General features: G+C 42.1%; 1 protein-coding gene across 1 annotated transcript; it reads right to left on the reverse strand.

The window, feature by feature from the left end:
• Window positions 1-514: 514 nt before the first annotated feature.
• Window positions 515-1,998, reverse strand: LOC134214748 (adenosine deaminase-like protein). Its single transcript, XM_062694073.1, has 5 exons — window positions 1,840-1,998; window positions 1,624-1,775; window positions 1,367-1,555; window positions 846-1,308; window positions 515-787 (listed from the first exon to the last, which is right to left on the reverse strand). Exons 1-5 carry the CDS (start codon window positions 1,867-1,869, stop codon window positions 596-598), a joined length of 1,026 nt encoding a protein of 341 aa, XP_062550057.1. The 5' UTR covers window positions 1,870-1,998; the 3' UTR covers window positions 515-595.
• Window positions 1,999-12,222: the final 10,224 nt, after the last annotated feature.

Consider the following 12,222-nt stretch of genomic DNA (forward strand, 5'->3'; position numbering starts at 1 on the left):
CATCGATGCAAAATGATTCGATATCTGTCAAAAGTAATCTTGCTCTGCGAGCAGGGTTATTTGATAATTATTGAAATGTCACTTTTAAGTTTAATTTCAGTTTAATTCTCCAAATGAGACAGACCTTAGTGCACAGATGTTCATTAAGCACTTCCACAGTTATTAACTGCGAGGTTTCTAAGCCAAGTTACCATTTTTGCATTCATATATCATGAGGCTAACACGATGATACGTGGCTTTCCCATGCTTGGTAACCAAGAACAGTTTTTCCGTTGAAACATCTATAAAAACTCGTTAAACTCTGCTATTCAATAGGACATCGCAGCAGAGTCAGGCCGATAGTGAGCAATCATTTAGGCTGGAAATTTTCCATTATAATAATTCGGGGAGCTCAGGACCCTTAAATAGGTATATACAGGCAATTTTGTTATGGCTTATATCGGTAACATATATGTGACGAAAACTTGCTACAGATCTGCAACAGATTCCAAAATTTTAGAAAAAACTCAAACCCTTGTTGATCACTGAATGTATTGTACTGTACTGTATTGACTCCTATTGAAACATTTGATGCAATAGAACATTAATAGGTGTATTATTCATTGTTCGATGTTTTAAACGTTGCAAGTGTTTCCGTTAAACGTTGTTTTTCTTGAACACTGGCAAATGCGTAGTTGATGGTCCGCTCCTGCAACCGAATAATATCGTCATGAGACAATCCGAACACCTTGCTGCAAATTTCCAACTCCTGCGAGAGGTTTGTGTCAAATACTCCAAAATCGTCCGTCTGAAATTGATTTAGAATGTTGAGTACACCTGAAACGGTTCATTGCTAACCAACCTACATTGATACAGACGTCGTAGCCACCTTCCCAAAGTTTCCCAAAATGGTGTTCCTCATACGAAGCCACCGTTCTGCATTTCACATTGCTGGTCAGGCAACACTCGAAAGGAATCCCACTTGCTTTGGCAAACTGTAGTTCATCACCCTTCACAAAAGTCCCATGTCCAATGCGATCGGTGCCGAATTCGAACATTTCCCGCACCTCTCCGTCATCGTCGAATTCGCCACAGTGCAGTGCCATTCGCAGTCCCGCAGCTTGGGCCGGTTTCATAATTTTGGCGAAATCGGAAAACTTTGTCCCGTACGGAGCTCCACTCAGATCCATTCCGACGATCACGTCGGCAAATGAGGGCAACAAATCCAACACCAGCGCCACATTTTCCTCCGCTTCGACGAGTCCCTTCGAGCGGTCTATTGACGGTAGTAGCTTGACTACGATCGAAGGGAAGTCTTTACTGGCTTGTCTGAAAATTTCATGCGAATCTCTTATAGCTTAGAATGAAAATATTAGCTGATACAAACCTTATTGTCTCGAGAACCGTTGTCAGGTACTGCCGTTTGGTCATATGGGTTGTCGATTTTGGTGTTGTTCTTAGCTCCAAGTAGATCACATTATCTTCGGCGAATTCGCGAATCACCGATTGCGTCGCATAAGCCAACGTTTCGGGTTGGTCCGTTAGCTCGTGTGCGTAGCTAAACTTTTGGAAGCATCTGTTGATCGTAGTATATCACAAGAATCCAATAGTTTAATTTGCGATTCCCAGCATTAAAGTACTTACTCTTTCAGAGACAAACTCTGTCCACCCGTTATCTTGTAGAAGCTATCATCTACATGCTTTGACGAATCGTCGCTAACCTGGCCGTATTTTAGCTTCCTCAACTCTTTCAGCGTGCGATTGCTCAGCGATCCATTGAGGTGGGCATGTAGCTCCTGCGAAGACAATCCATTAGTTATATTCTGGGCATGAACTTTGAAAATTATGAAAAATCGTTACTATCTTTGGAATTTTATGGAAGAAATCCATTGATATTTATTTTGTTCGGAAGAAATCACATCCACGGTCGCAAACCAACTAAACACGATGATGTTTTGTTATGATCTGCGTGTTGACATTGAAAATGAACCGCCAAAACCAAGCCATAATAACGCATGCAACTTCACATAGCAGGCTGTTTGGTGGGATTCTCGCGATGGTTGTAGAGTGTGAGTGATTTTCTGATCTGATAGAATGATGGAGAGAGCTTTCATGTGCTTTCCTCTACGTCTACGCTCGATGTGCTTCAGTAGTAAAGCACATCGGTCTACGTTCTACACGCTCTCCTATGTGCAAGCTTTTGAATAAGGTAGTTTGAAGAAAAAAAATGCGAACGTCATCACAGAAACATATCTTCCCATCCAAAACCTCCACATGCCAGATTTGGTTCCATTTGGTTGATTAATTCTCGATTTATGAAGAAATTGGTGTTTTATTTGTATGAGAACTCCCCTTTCCAAAGAGGCAAGGGATCTTGAACCATCTTAAGAACATTCTTCGGTCCCGGAAAACTATGCATACAATGATATGGAAATGCTAATATCATCTTCCAAACTTGGACGTACATGTTTCATGAATTGATAGTTCCGTTAGGATTAGGGGATACGGCAGGCATGAAGAATGTTTTTATAGAAGTCGATTTGAAAGCGAGCGGAGGGCAAAATATTTGTGATGGCACATATCACACGACCTTCCTTTTGCCAAGCTCCCGTATGAAGGGGGAGGGAAGAATATCAGTGTGGAAGCTAATACACTACCCGCCAAAAGTATGGAAGCGCAAAAATAAGTATTGCAACACCTGCTTTGAATATTGCAACACTCTGAAAAGTTTAGCATCACTCCGGAACTAACATATTCGTGAAGATTTATCGTCGGATCCTTTACATTTAGAATGGTGGAACCTTCTACAAAATTTATCACGGCGATAAGTGCATTGCGAAAGAGGACAATTTAGCTCTTTGGAGTGCCCTGGCCACCAGGTAGACCGCGGATTATCCGGATTCTGAACCACGTGTGAAGTCACCGCTTAATACATCTATTCATTCTAGCGACATGCCAAATGTTCATCATCCTTCGTAATCGCAATATGACAGAAAAATCAATGCTGATTGACGCTTGCTTGACCCTTGGTGTCCTCCCAGTGGTCCTCCGGGAGTTTCGGAACATCCGGTAAAGTGGTTAAATTTTGAAATTCGTCACAGAAAGCTGCGACTTTTCAAAGCCGATTGTGGCAGAATTATCAGAGCAAAATCAATGCAAGCATTACTCATTGACCCCAGATGGCCTCCCAGTGGTCCTCCGCAAATTCCGGAACATCCGATGAAGTGGTCAATTTTAAAATTCGCTCCAGGAAGCTGCGACTTTTCTAAACGGTTTGAGGGAGCATTGCCAGAGAAAATCAATGCAAGCATCACTAATTGATCCCAAGTGGCCTCGTATTGTTCCTCCGGAAGATCCGGGACATCCGGTGAAGTGGCCAATTCTTGAATCTCGTCCTAAAAGCTGCGACTTTTCTAAGCCGATTGTGGTAAAATTGTAGGAATTCCTCCGGAAGTCCTTCTAGGAATTCTTGCGAAAGAATTTCCAGGAATTCCTTCGGAAGACTTTCGAGGAATTCCCTCGGAAGACCTCCCAGGAATTCATTCGGAAGTTCCTCCAGGAATTCCTTCGGAAGCTCCGTTCCTCCAGGAATTCCTTCGGAAGTTCCTCCAGGAATTCCTTCGGAAGTTCCTCCAGGAATTCCTTCGGAAGTTCCTCCAGGAATTCCTTCGGAAGTTCCTCCAGGAATTCCTTCGGAAGTTCATCCAGAAATTCCTCCGGAAGTTTCTCCATGAATTCCTTCGGAAGTTCCTCCGAGAATTTCTTTGGAAGTTCCTCCAGGAATTTCTTAGGCGGTTCCTCCAGGAGTTTCTTCGGAAGTTTCCCCTGGAATTTCTTCGAAAGTTGCTCTAAGAGTTCCTTCGGAAGTTCCTCCAGGAATTCCTTCGGAAGCTCTTCCAGAAATTCCTCAGGAAGCTCCTCCAGAAATTCATTCGGAAGTTCCTCCAGAAATTCTTTCCAGGAATTTTTCCGGAAGATCCTTCACCTTCCAGGACTGCTTCCGAAAGTTTCTCCAGGAATTCCTCAAGAAGTTCCTCTAGGAATTCCTCCAGAAGTCCCTCCGAATTCCTCCGGAAAATTCCTTAAGAAGTTCCTCCATGAACTACTCAAGAATTTCCTCCAGGAATACCTCCGGGAGTTTTTCAGGAAGTGTACCGGAAGTTTCTCCAGGAATTCCTCCAAATGTTTTTCCGTCCGTTCTTCCAAGAAATTGAAATTTTTTGCAGGAATTCCTCCGGAAATGGAGGAAACTGGAGTCCGAAAATTCCACTAGGACCTACTCCAGAAATCCCCCAAAATCTCTACATAAATTACTTTGAGAACTTTACAGAAATTTCCTCTGAATTCGTTTCTAAATACACATGGAATTCTTTTAGGCCCACCTATCTCCGATATCCGATATTTTTTCCTGAATTTTCGCATTCCGCATTCCGCCAGAAAACCGTTTGGAAATTTTTTAGAAGTTCTTTCAGGAATTCCCCAGAAATCACCCAGAAAACCGTTCACGATTTATTTTCAGGAAATACTCTTGCAATATTATAAAGAAGTTAACTTGAAAATACTCCCAGAAATGCTCCCACTTTTTCTTCCACAAGGAGGGGCTTGTATTCCACAAGGAATTCTGCCAAAAAATTACCAGGAATTTCTGCGGAAATTACGTGGAGAATTGTTCCAGATATCCCTTTATAGATTCGTTTCGAAATTCCCCCAAAAATTTCTCAAGGTATTCTCAAGAAAAATCCAGGAATAGCTCCGGGAAATTCCCCTTCCAGAAAGATTTTACGATAGAATTTTTATGCGAATGAAAATATGTATTTCTGACAGAAGTTAGACGAAATTGGAAAACTGAACTTGACTTTACTGTTAATGCTCTTTTGGAAAAAAGTTCGAAATCCACAATTCTACTGCCTACAATAGCCATTGGCGTTGTAAAAAATATTTGGACGTGGTAAATTTTCATACAATTCATTTTGATGGTGGCGGCGCACAGGTCTATTCCTGAGGACCACTCAGTGAAATTTTGCTTTCATATTGCTACATCTAACTAACGAGGAGGATTACTAAGACGAATTTAAAAGAATGGACCACTTCACCGAATGTTCCAGAACTTCTAGAGGACCATCCGAGGAGAACGACTGGTTGTTATATTGAATTAGTTCTAACATTTTTACAACAAGCGATTTTCAGAATGTTGCAGCTTTCTGAGTTGAATTACAGAAATTTACCACTTCTCCGGATATTCTAAAGCTCCCGGAGGATTACTAGGTGGCCACCAGGCGTCAATGGGAGATGCTCGCATTGATTTAACTCTGGCATTACTATTACAGTCAAACCTCTATGAGTTGATGTTCTATGACTCGATATCGACTCATGGAGGCAAAATATGCCATATTGAAAAAATATTCTGGGTTACTGTGATGGTCCCTTCAAACAGATTTTCAATGATTCTCTATTCCACGTCTCGATATTTAAACGAGTCTTCATTATCGACTCATTGAGGTTTGCCCGTACAAACGGTATAGGAAAAATCGCAGTTTTCTGGGATGCATTATAAAACCATTAAATATGACCACTTCACTGGATTATCCACTGGTCAATGAGTGGTGCTTGCATTGATTTTGCTCTCACAATGCTACCACAGACGTTTTAGAAAAACTCGCAGCTTGCTGAGACGTAATTTAAAAATTGACCACTTTACCGGATGTTCCGGATCTTCCGGAAGAACACAGGGAGACCACTTAAGGTCAATTAGTGATGCTTGCTCTGATTTTTCTCTGACAATGGTTCCACAAACCGTTTAGAAAAAATCGCAGCTTTCTGGGACGAATTTAAATAATTGGCCACTTTACCGGATGTTCCGGATGTTCCGGATCTTCCGAAGGAATACTGGGAGACCACCTGGGGTCAATTAGTAATGCTTGGATTGATTTTTCTCTGACAATGCTTCCACCGACCGTTTAGAAAAAATCGCAGCGTTTTGGGACGAATTTAAATAATTGACCACTTTACCGAATATTCTGGATCTTCCGGAGGAATACTGGGAGACCACCTGGGGTCAATTAGTGATGCTTGCATTGATTTTTCTCTCACAACGCTTCCACAAACCGTTTAGAAAAAATCGCAGCTTTCTGGGACGAATATTAATAATTGACCACTTTGCCGGCTGTTCCGGATCTTCCGGAGGAATACTGGGAGACAACCTGGGTTCAATTAGTGATGCTTGCATTGATTTTTCTCTGAAAATGCTTCTACAAACCGTTTAGAAAAACTCGCAGCTTTCTGGGACGAATTTAAATAATTGACCACTTTACCGGATGTTTCCGGATCTTCCGGAGGAATACTGGGAGACCACCTGGGATCAATTAGTGATGCTTTCATTGATTTTTCTCTCACAATGCCTCCACAAACCGTTTAGAAAAAATCGCAGCTTTCTGGGACGAATATTAATAATTTACCACTTTACCGGATGTTCCGGAACTCCCGGAGAATCAGTGGGAGGCTACCACTAACTGGTCAAGCAAACGTCAGTCAGCATTGATTTTCCTGTCTTATTGCGATTACGAAAGATGATGAAAACCGCATCTCGCTGGAATGAATGCATTTATTAAATTGTGACTTCACACGTGTTCCAGAATCCGGAGCATCCGGATGTCCACCCGGTGGCCAAGGCACCCAGGGAGCTAAATTGACGTCCGGCCTAATGCACTTATCGTCGTGAACAATTTTGTTGAAGGTCCCATTATTCTAAATGGAAAAGATCCGATGGGAATATGGGAGTTCTGAAGTGATGCTAAACTTTTTTGGGGGTGTTGCAATATTCAAAGTAGGTGTTGCAATACTTATTTTTGCGCTTCCATACTTTTGGCGGGTAGTGTATATCTCCACTGGTAAAAGGAATGTGATTTGACTTGCTCATATGCCATCGCGTGCGGAAGGATTTGCTATCGACGAGTACTGTCTCCAAATTTCTAATATGACATCAGCATTTAGTCGAATAGGATTTTTATTGCACAGTTCTGTTTTCTCATTTCGTCCGTCTCGTCGCAACCAACTTGGCTGCCTCGGAGAGAACAAAGCAGAGAAAGGCACTGCTGCTGTACCGTCGACCAATAACAGCTGAATTGATGGATGCCCCCACCAAGGGTAGTACACTAAATTAATGATTTCGTGTGTGTTACTTCTACGTGAAGTTAAACGATTTACAATGATATGGAAATGCTAATATCATCTTCCAAACTTGGTTTGGAAAAAAGTTTGGAAGTTTGGAACAAACAAGTTTGGAAGATGATATTAGCATTTCCATATCATTGTAAATCGTTTAACTTCACGTTGAAGTAACACACACGAAATCATTAATTTAGTGTACTACCCTTGGTGGGGGCATCCATCAATTCAGCTGTTATTGGTCGACGGTACAGCAGCAGTTATGCATACAAATTTTCAAGTCGATCGGATTAGTAGTTTCCGAGTCTATAAGGATCAGATAGACAGAAATTCATTTTTATGTACTGGTGGGATTGCGACTTGCGATTGTCATTAATAGACGTATCAAACACAAATTATATTTGAAACCACATTTTTGAAACCTTGGCAGTTTCTATTGAAACAAATTTTGGAAATTCTCCTTTATTGCTGCCTACTTGCCTTTCCAATGGAATTAGCAGCAAAGGAATTTGTGGAGAGCTGATCTTCAAATTCTGACTCGCAACAAATCCAAAATTTTCATAATTTATGACTTCAATGTCAAACACCGGTCATGGAATAATGCTCAAAGCAGTGGCGTAGCCAGAAAATTGGTCTGGGGAGGGGGGGGGGGGGATTTCTGAACAATTTTTTTTTCGAAAAAAAAATTTCTTCTAAAAATGTTGTCTCTGGGGGGGGTTTATGCCCAAAACCAATGGCTCAAAGCAATTCCAATGGTAAAATTTTATTTGAAGATTGTTCTGTGGGATTATACTATTCAATATCCTAATGGACCAACTTGTTTTTCTTCCCGTCGAAATTCTTCTACAATTGGTTTAGTTTTAACGGATTTAAGTCAGCTGTGTGGCCAACTGGTAACTCATGCTGACTTTGACTCTGATCACATTTCTGTGACGTTTGAAATTAAATCTCACAAGAAGCCATTTTGAGTCCAATCAGCTCTACTTTTAATTATCATAGAGCTGATTAGGATTTATATAAAACTAGCTGACCCGGCGAACTTTGTCTCGCCAAAAATTGGTAAATTTTCTGATACAATTTTTTGCGTCCACAATTTATCTAGATAACAAATCGGTTCTTCAGAATGATCTCTCATTTTTTTACAACTTTGTTTAATATATACAGATGATCAAAATTTTAAAATTCCATGCAAATTGTACGAAAAACCATTTCATTGAAAAGATTGAGTTTTGATTTTGAAAGCATTTCAATTTTATCATAACGTTTTTCCTCGTAAAAAGAAGAAAACGAATATAAATTAGCAAAAATTGGGCTGTCTATTCCTGTGTGATGCGCGGTCGTACAAATGCCAACTTTGTTTTATATAGGGGAAATCTAGACCAACATTTGAAAAGGGCGTAACAGCCAAAATTTATTCCTTCTGATTCCTCGTCCACATATATAGCTGTATATGTAGACGAAGAATCAGAAGGAATAAATTTTGGCTGTTACGCCCTTTTCAAATGTTGGTCTAGAAATGTTCCGATCTCAATCTCGCAGTACATATATCCATCTCATCGCTAAACAAAGAAATAAGGCACCAAATTCGTCGCTTCTTTTTGTCAACATGCGTGCTCACTGCTGAAAAACATCACAAAAATAATAATCAAACCAAATTCCTTTCCATTGCTTTGTTTTTGATGGGATGGAAATAGGAGCTATGAGATGAAGTGGCGAACCGTTCCCCTATATAGAAGATGATCAAAATTTTCAAATTCCATGCAAATTGTACGAAAAACCATTTCATCGAAAAGATTGAGTGTTGATTTTCAAAGCCTTCCAATTTCATCATAAAGTTTTTCCTCGTAAAAAGAAGAAGAAAACAAATATAAATTAGCGAAAATTGAGCTGTCTATTCCTGTGTGATGCGCGGTCGTACAAATGCCAACTTTGTTTTATATATATAGAGGTATATCGATAGGAATTTTGATGTTGATATTCCTCTCGATACAAAAAGTGATATTGATAATGCTCTCGTATCTTGACAAATTTAATTGTCGAAGCCAGATTCATTGCAATTCCTGAATACGGAGACGAACCAGCCATGGGATGAAAAGCTACTTAATTCCTAAATGTGAAATTATATTCAACTCCGTTATTATTAACGCAATACCAAAGAACTCGCGATCTCGCGAATCTAAGGGTTAAAGACCTGGACGAGATCACCGAAATCGAAGAGCTCGTCACAGCACTGCGGCGACAGTGTGAAGTGGAGACGCCCACCGCAGCCGTTCGGCTACGGAACGGTCCGGCAGGGACGCAGGTAGCATTGGTTCGGCTATCTGCAGCGGACGCCTCCAAGGTAGTCAAGTTAGGGAGCGGCAAGGTGGTCGGTGTGCCTTGTGAGCATATACGAGCAACCTTTTATGAGCAACTTGACGGCTCCAGTACATTGTCAGTGTACCCCGAAAAATTGGTTCAGGTGGTTCTGTCAAACTTACTTTTATCGGGAGCATCTCTCGATTATGGCGTAAAAGGTTAAAGATAAAACTAATTTAATTTTTTTATTACTGTTCATAACACAATTGCATTACTCATTAGTTATTTTGATATGAGCTCGTATATTCAAGCACTACGGGGCTGTGTGCCTAAAAATATAGATATCATTACAACGTGTGTATGATCCGAAACAATTATTTATAGGGGTACCAATCCGGGAACAATTTGACATCTGTAGTACGATGTCACTGTACCCCGAAATTTTGGTTCAATAAGTCCAGTACAAAATACCGTGACAAAAATCATTCAAACTAGAATTAATATTAGGAAAGATCCTAAGATGACCGACTAAAGGTTGTAGGAGCGATTGCCAAAACAAATCAAATGGCGGAAATTTATAAGGATTTCGCAGATAGAATATGTTATGTGAAGTATTAATGGGTGAACTGGGCTGGAAATATAGAGGAGGAAATTAACGTTATTGGATAAATGGGCACGGGAGATGTCGCTTTTATTTTATTTATTTATTATCAGACTAAGGCCGGAGTGGCCTGTCCTGCACATAAAAGATTTCTCCATTCAGCTCGGTCTATGGCTGCACTTCGCCAACCACGCAGTCTTCGGAGGGTCCGCAAATCGTCCTCCACCTTGCCCGCTGTGCACCTCGCCTTCTTGTTCCCGTCGGATCGTTGTCGAGAGCCATTTTCACTGGATTACTGTCCGACATTCTGGCTACGTGCCCGGCCCACCGCAGTCTTCCGATTTTCGCGGTGTGAACGATGGATGGTTCTCCCAACAGCTGATGCAATTCCTGGTTCATTCGCCTCCTCCACGCACTTGACAAAATCAAAACACTGTTATTTAATCTTGTCCAACGTTTCGGTCCGTTTGGGACCTTCCTCAGGGACTCTAAAAGTATTTATTTGAGCTTTGTAATTATTTCTAATTAAGCATTTTTTGATTTAATTTTTACCAATTCTTACAGGTTTATCCTCAACTGTGGTTCTGCTGAACCATTGATTGTCATGAGGTACTGAATTCCAACGAACAATAAACGGAAAGGGTTTTACCATAAACGCGGTGCTCGAACCGTTCTCGTTTATGTGGGCGTTATTATCCTGACCTCATGACAATCAATGGTTCAGCAGAACCACAGTTCCATGTACAGTACATCAACCGTGTCAGTTTATCCGGAAATCCATGTTCGTGCATTAACTGCCATAGCTGGTCTCGATCGATTGTATCATATGCGGCTTTAAAATCGATGAATAGATGATGTGAGGGCACGTTGTATTCGCGGCATTTCTGCAGTACTGGCAAATGGCGAACACCTGGTCCGTGGTGGCGCGTTCGCCCATAAAACCCGCCTGGTACTGCCCCACGAACTCCCTTACAATTGGTTCTAGTCGACGGCATAAAATTTGGGAGAGTACCTTGTAGGCGGCATTCAGCAATGTGATTGCGCAGTAGTTGCTACAATCCAGCTTATCGCTCTTTTTGTAGATGGGACACACGACACCTTCCATCCACTCCTGCGGCAAAACTTCCTCCTCCCAAATCTTGGTAATGACCCAGTGCAGCGCTCTAGCCAGTGCCTCACCACCGTGTTTAAATAGCTCTCCTGGTAGTTGGTCAACCCCAGAGCCTTTGTTGTTCTACAGCCGGCTAATCTCCTCCTGGATTTCCTGGAGATCCGGAGCCGGTAAAATTATGTCCTGTGCGCGTTCTCCCAGGTCCATCACCATACCGCCATCTTCGTCTGCCGAATCGCCATGCGGGTGTTTTTCGTAGTGCTGCCGCCACCTTTGGTTCGTAAGAAGGTTCCCGTTTATGTTCTTACACATATTAGGATGTAGCACGTGTCCCTTACGTGAACGGTTCAACTTCTCATAGAACTTTCGTGTGTTGTTAGCGCGGTGCAGTTGCTCTGTCTCTTCACGGTCTCGATCTTCCTGCTGGCGCTTTTTCCTCCGGAAAATTGAGTTTCGCGCCCGTTTATATCGTGCCTCATTCGCCCTCGTGCGGTGTTGCAGCAATATCGCCCATACTGAATTTTTCTAGTCCACTAACTGCTCACATTCGCCGTCATACCAGGCGTTTCTCTGATCCGGGGGCACCGTGCCAAGTGCATGGTGCTACCAATGGCGGATCGAATATCTCTCCAGCCATCTTCAAGAGACGCTGCGCCTAGCTGCTCTTCCGTTGGTAGTGCCACTTCCAGCTGCGCGTATCCTTGGGCTAGTCTACCGTCTTGTAGCCGCCCAATGTTAAGCCGCGGCGTGTTGTACACCGTCGAGAGTTTTGAGCGCAGGCATACTGCAACGAGGTAGTGGTCGGATTCAATATTCGCACTGCGGTAAGTGCGGACGTTCGTGATGTCGGAGAAGAATTTACCGTCGATTAGAACGTGGTCGATTTGGTTTTCCGTTACTTCATTTGGTGATTTCCATGTGGCCTTGTGGTTATTCTTGCGGGGGAAGAAAGTGCTTCGGACGGCCTTTTATTTTCAGCTTGCACATCCTTGCGTTGATTGGCTGCCACCCAATCACACGTTGACGCATCTTACCCAGCACTATGAAGCCGGTTCCCAGCTCGTTGGTG

This window comes from Armigeres subalbatus, chromosome 2, assembly GCF_024139115.2.
Source record: "Armigeres subalbatus isolate Guangzhou_Male chromosome 2, GZ_Asu_2, whole genome shotgun sequence".
In the NCBI taxonomy this organism is placed as follows: Eukaryota; Metazoa; Arthropoda; class Insecta; order Diptera; family Culicidae; genus Armigeres; species Armigeres subalbatus.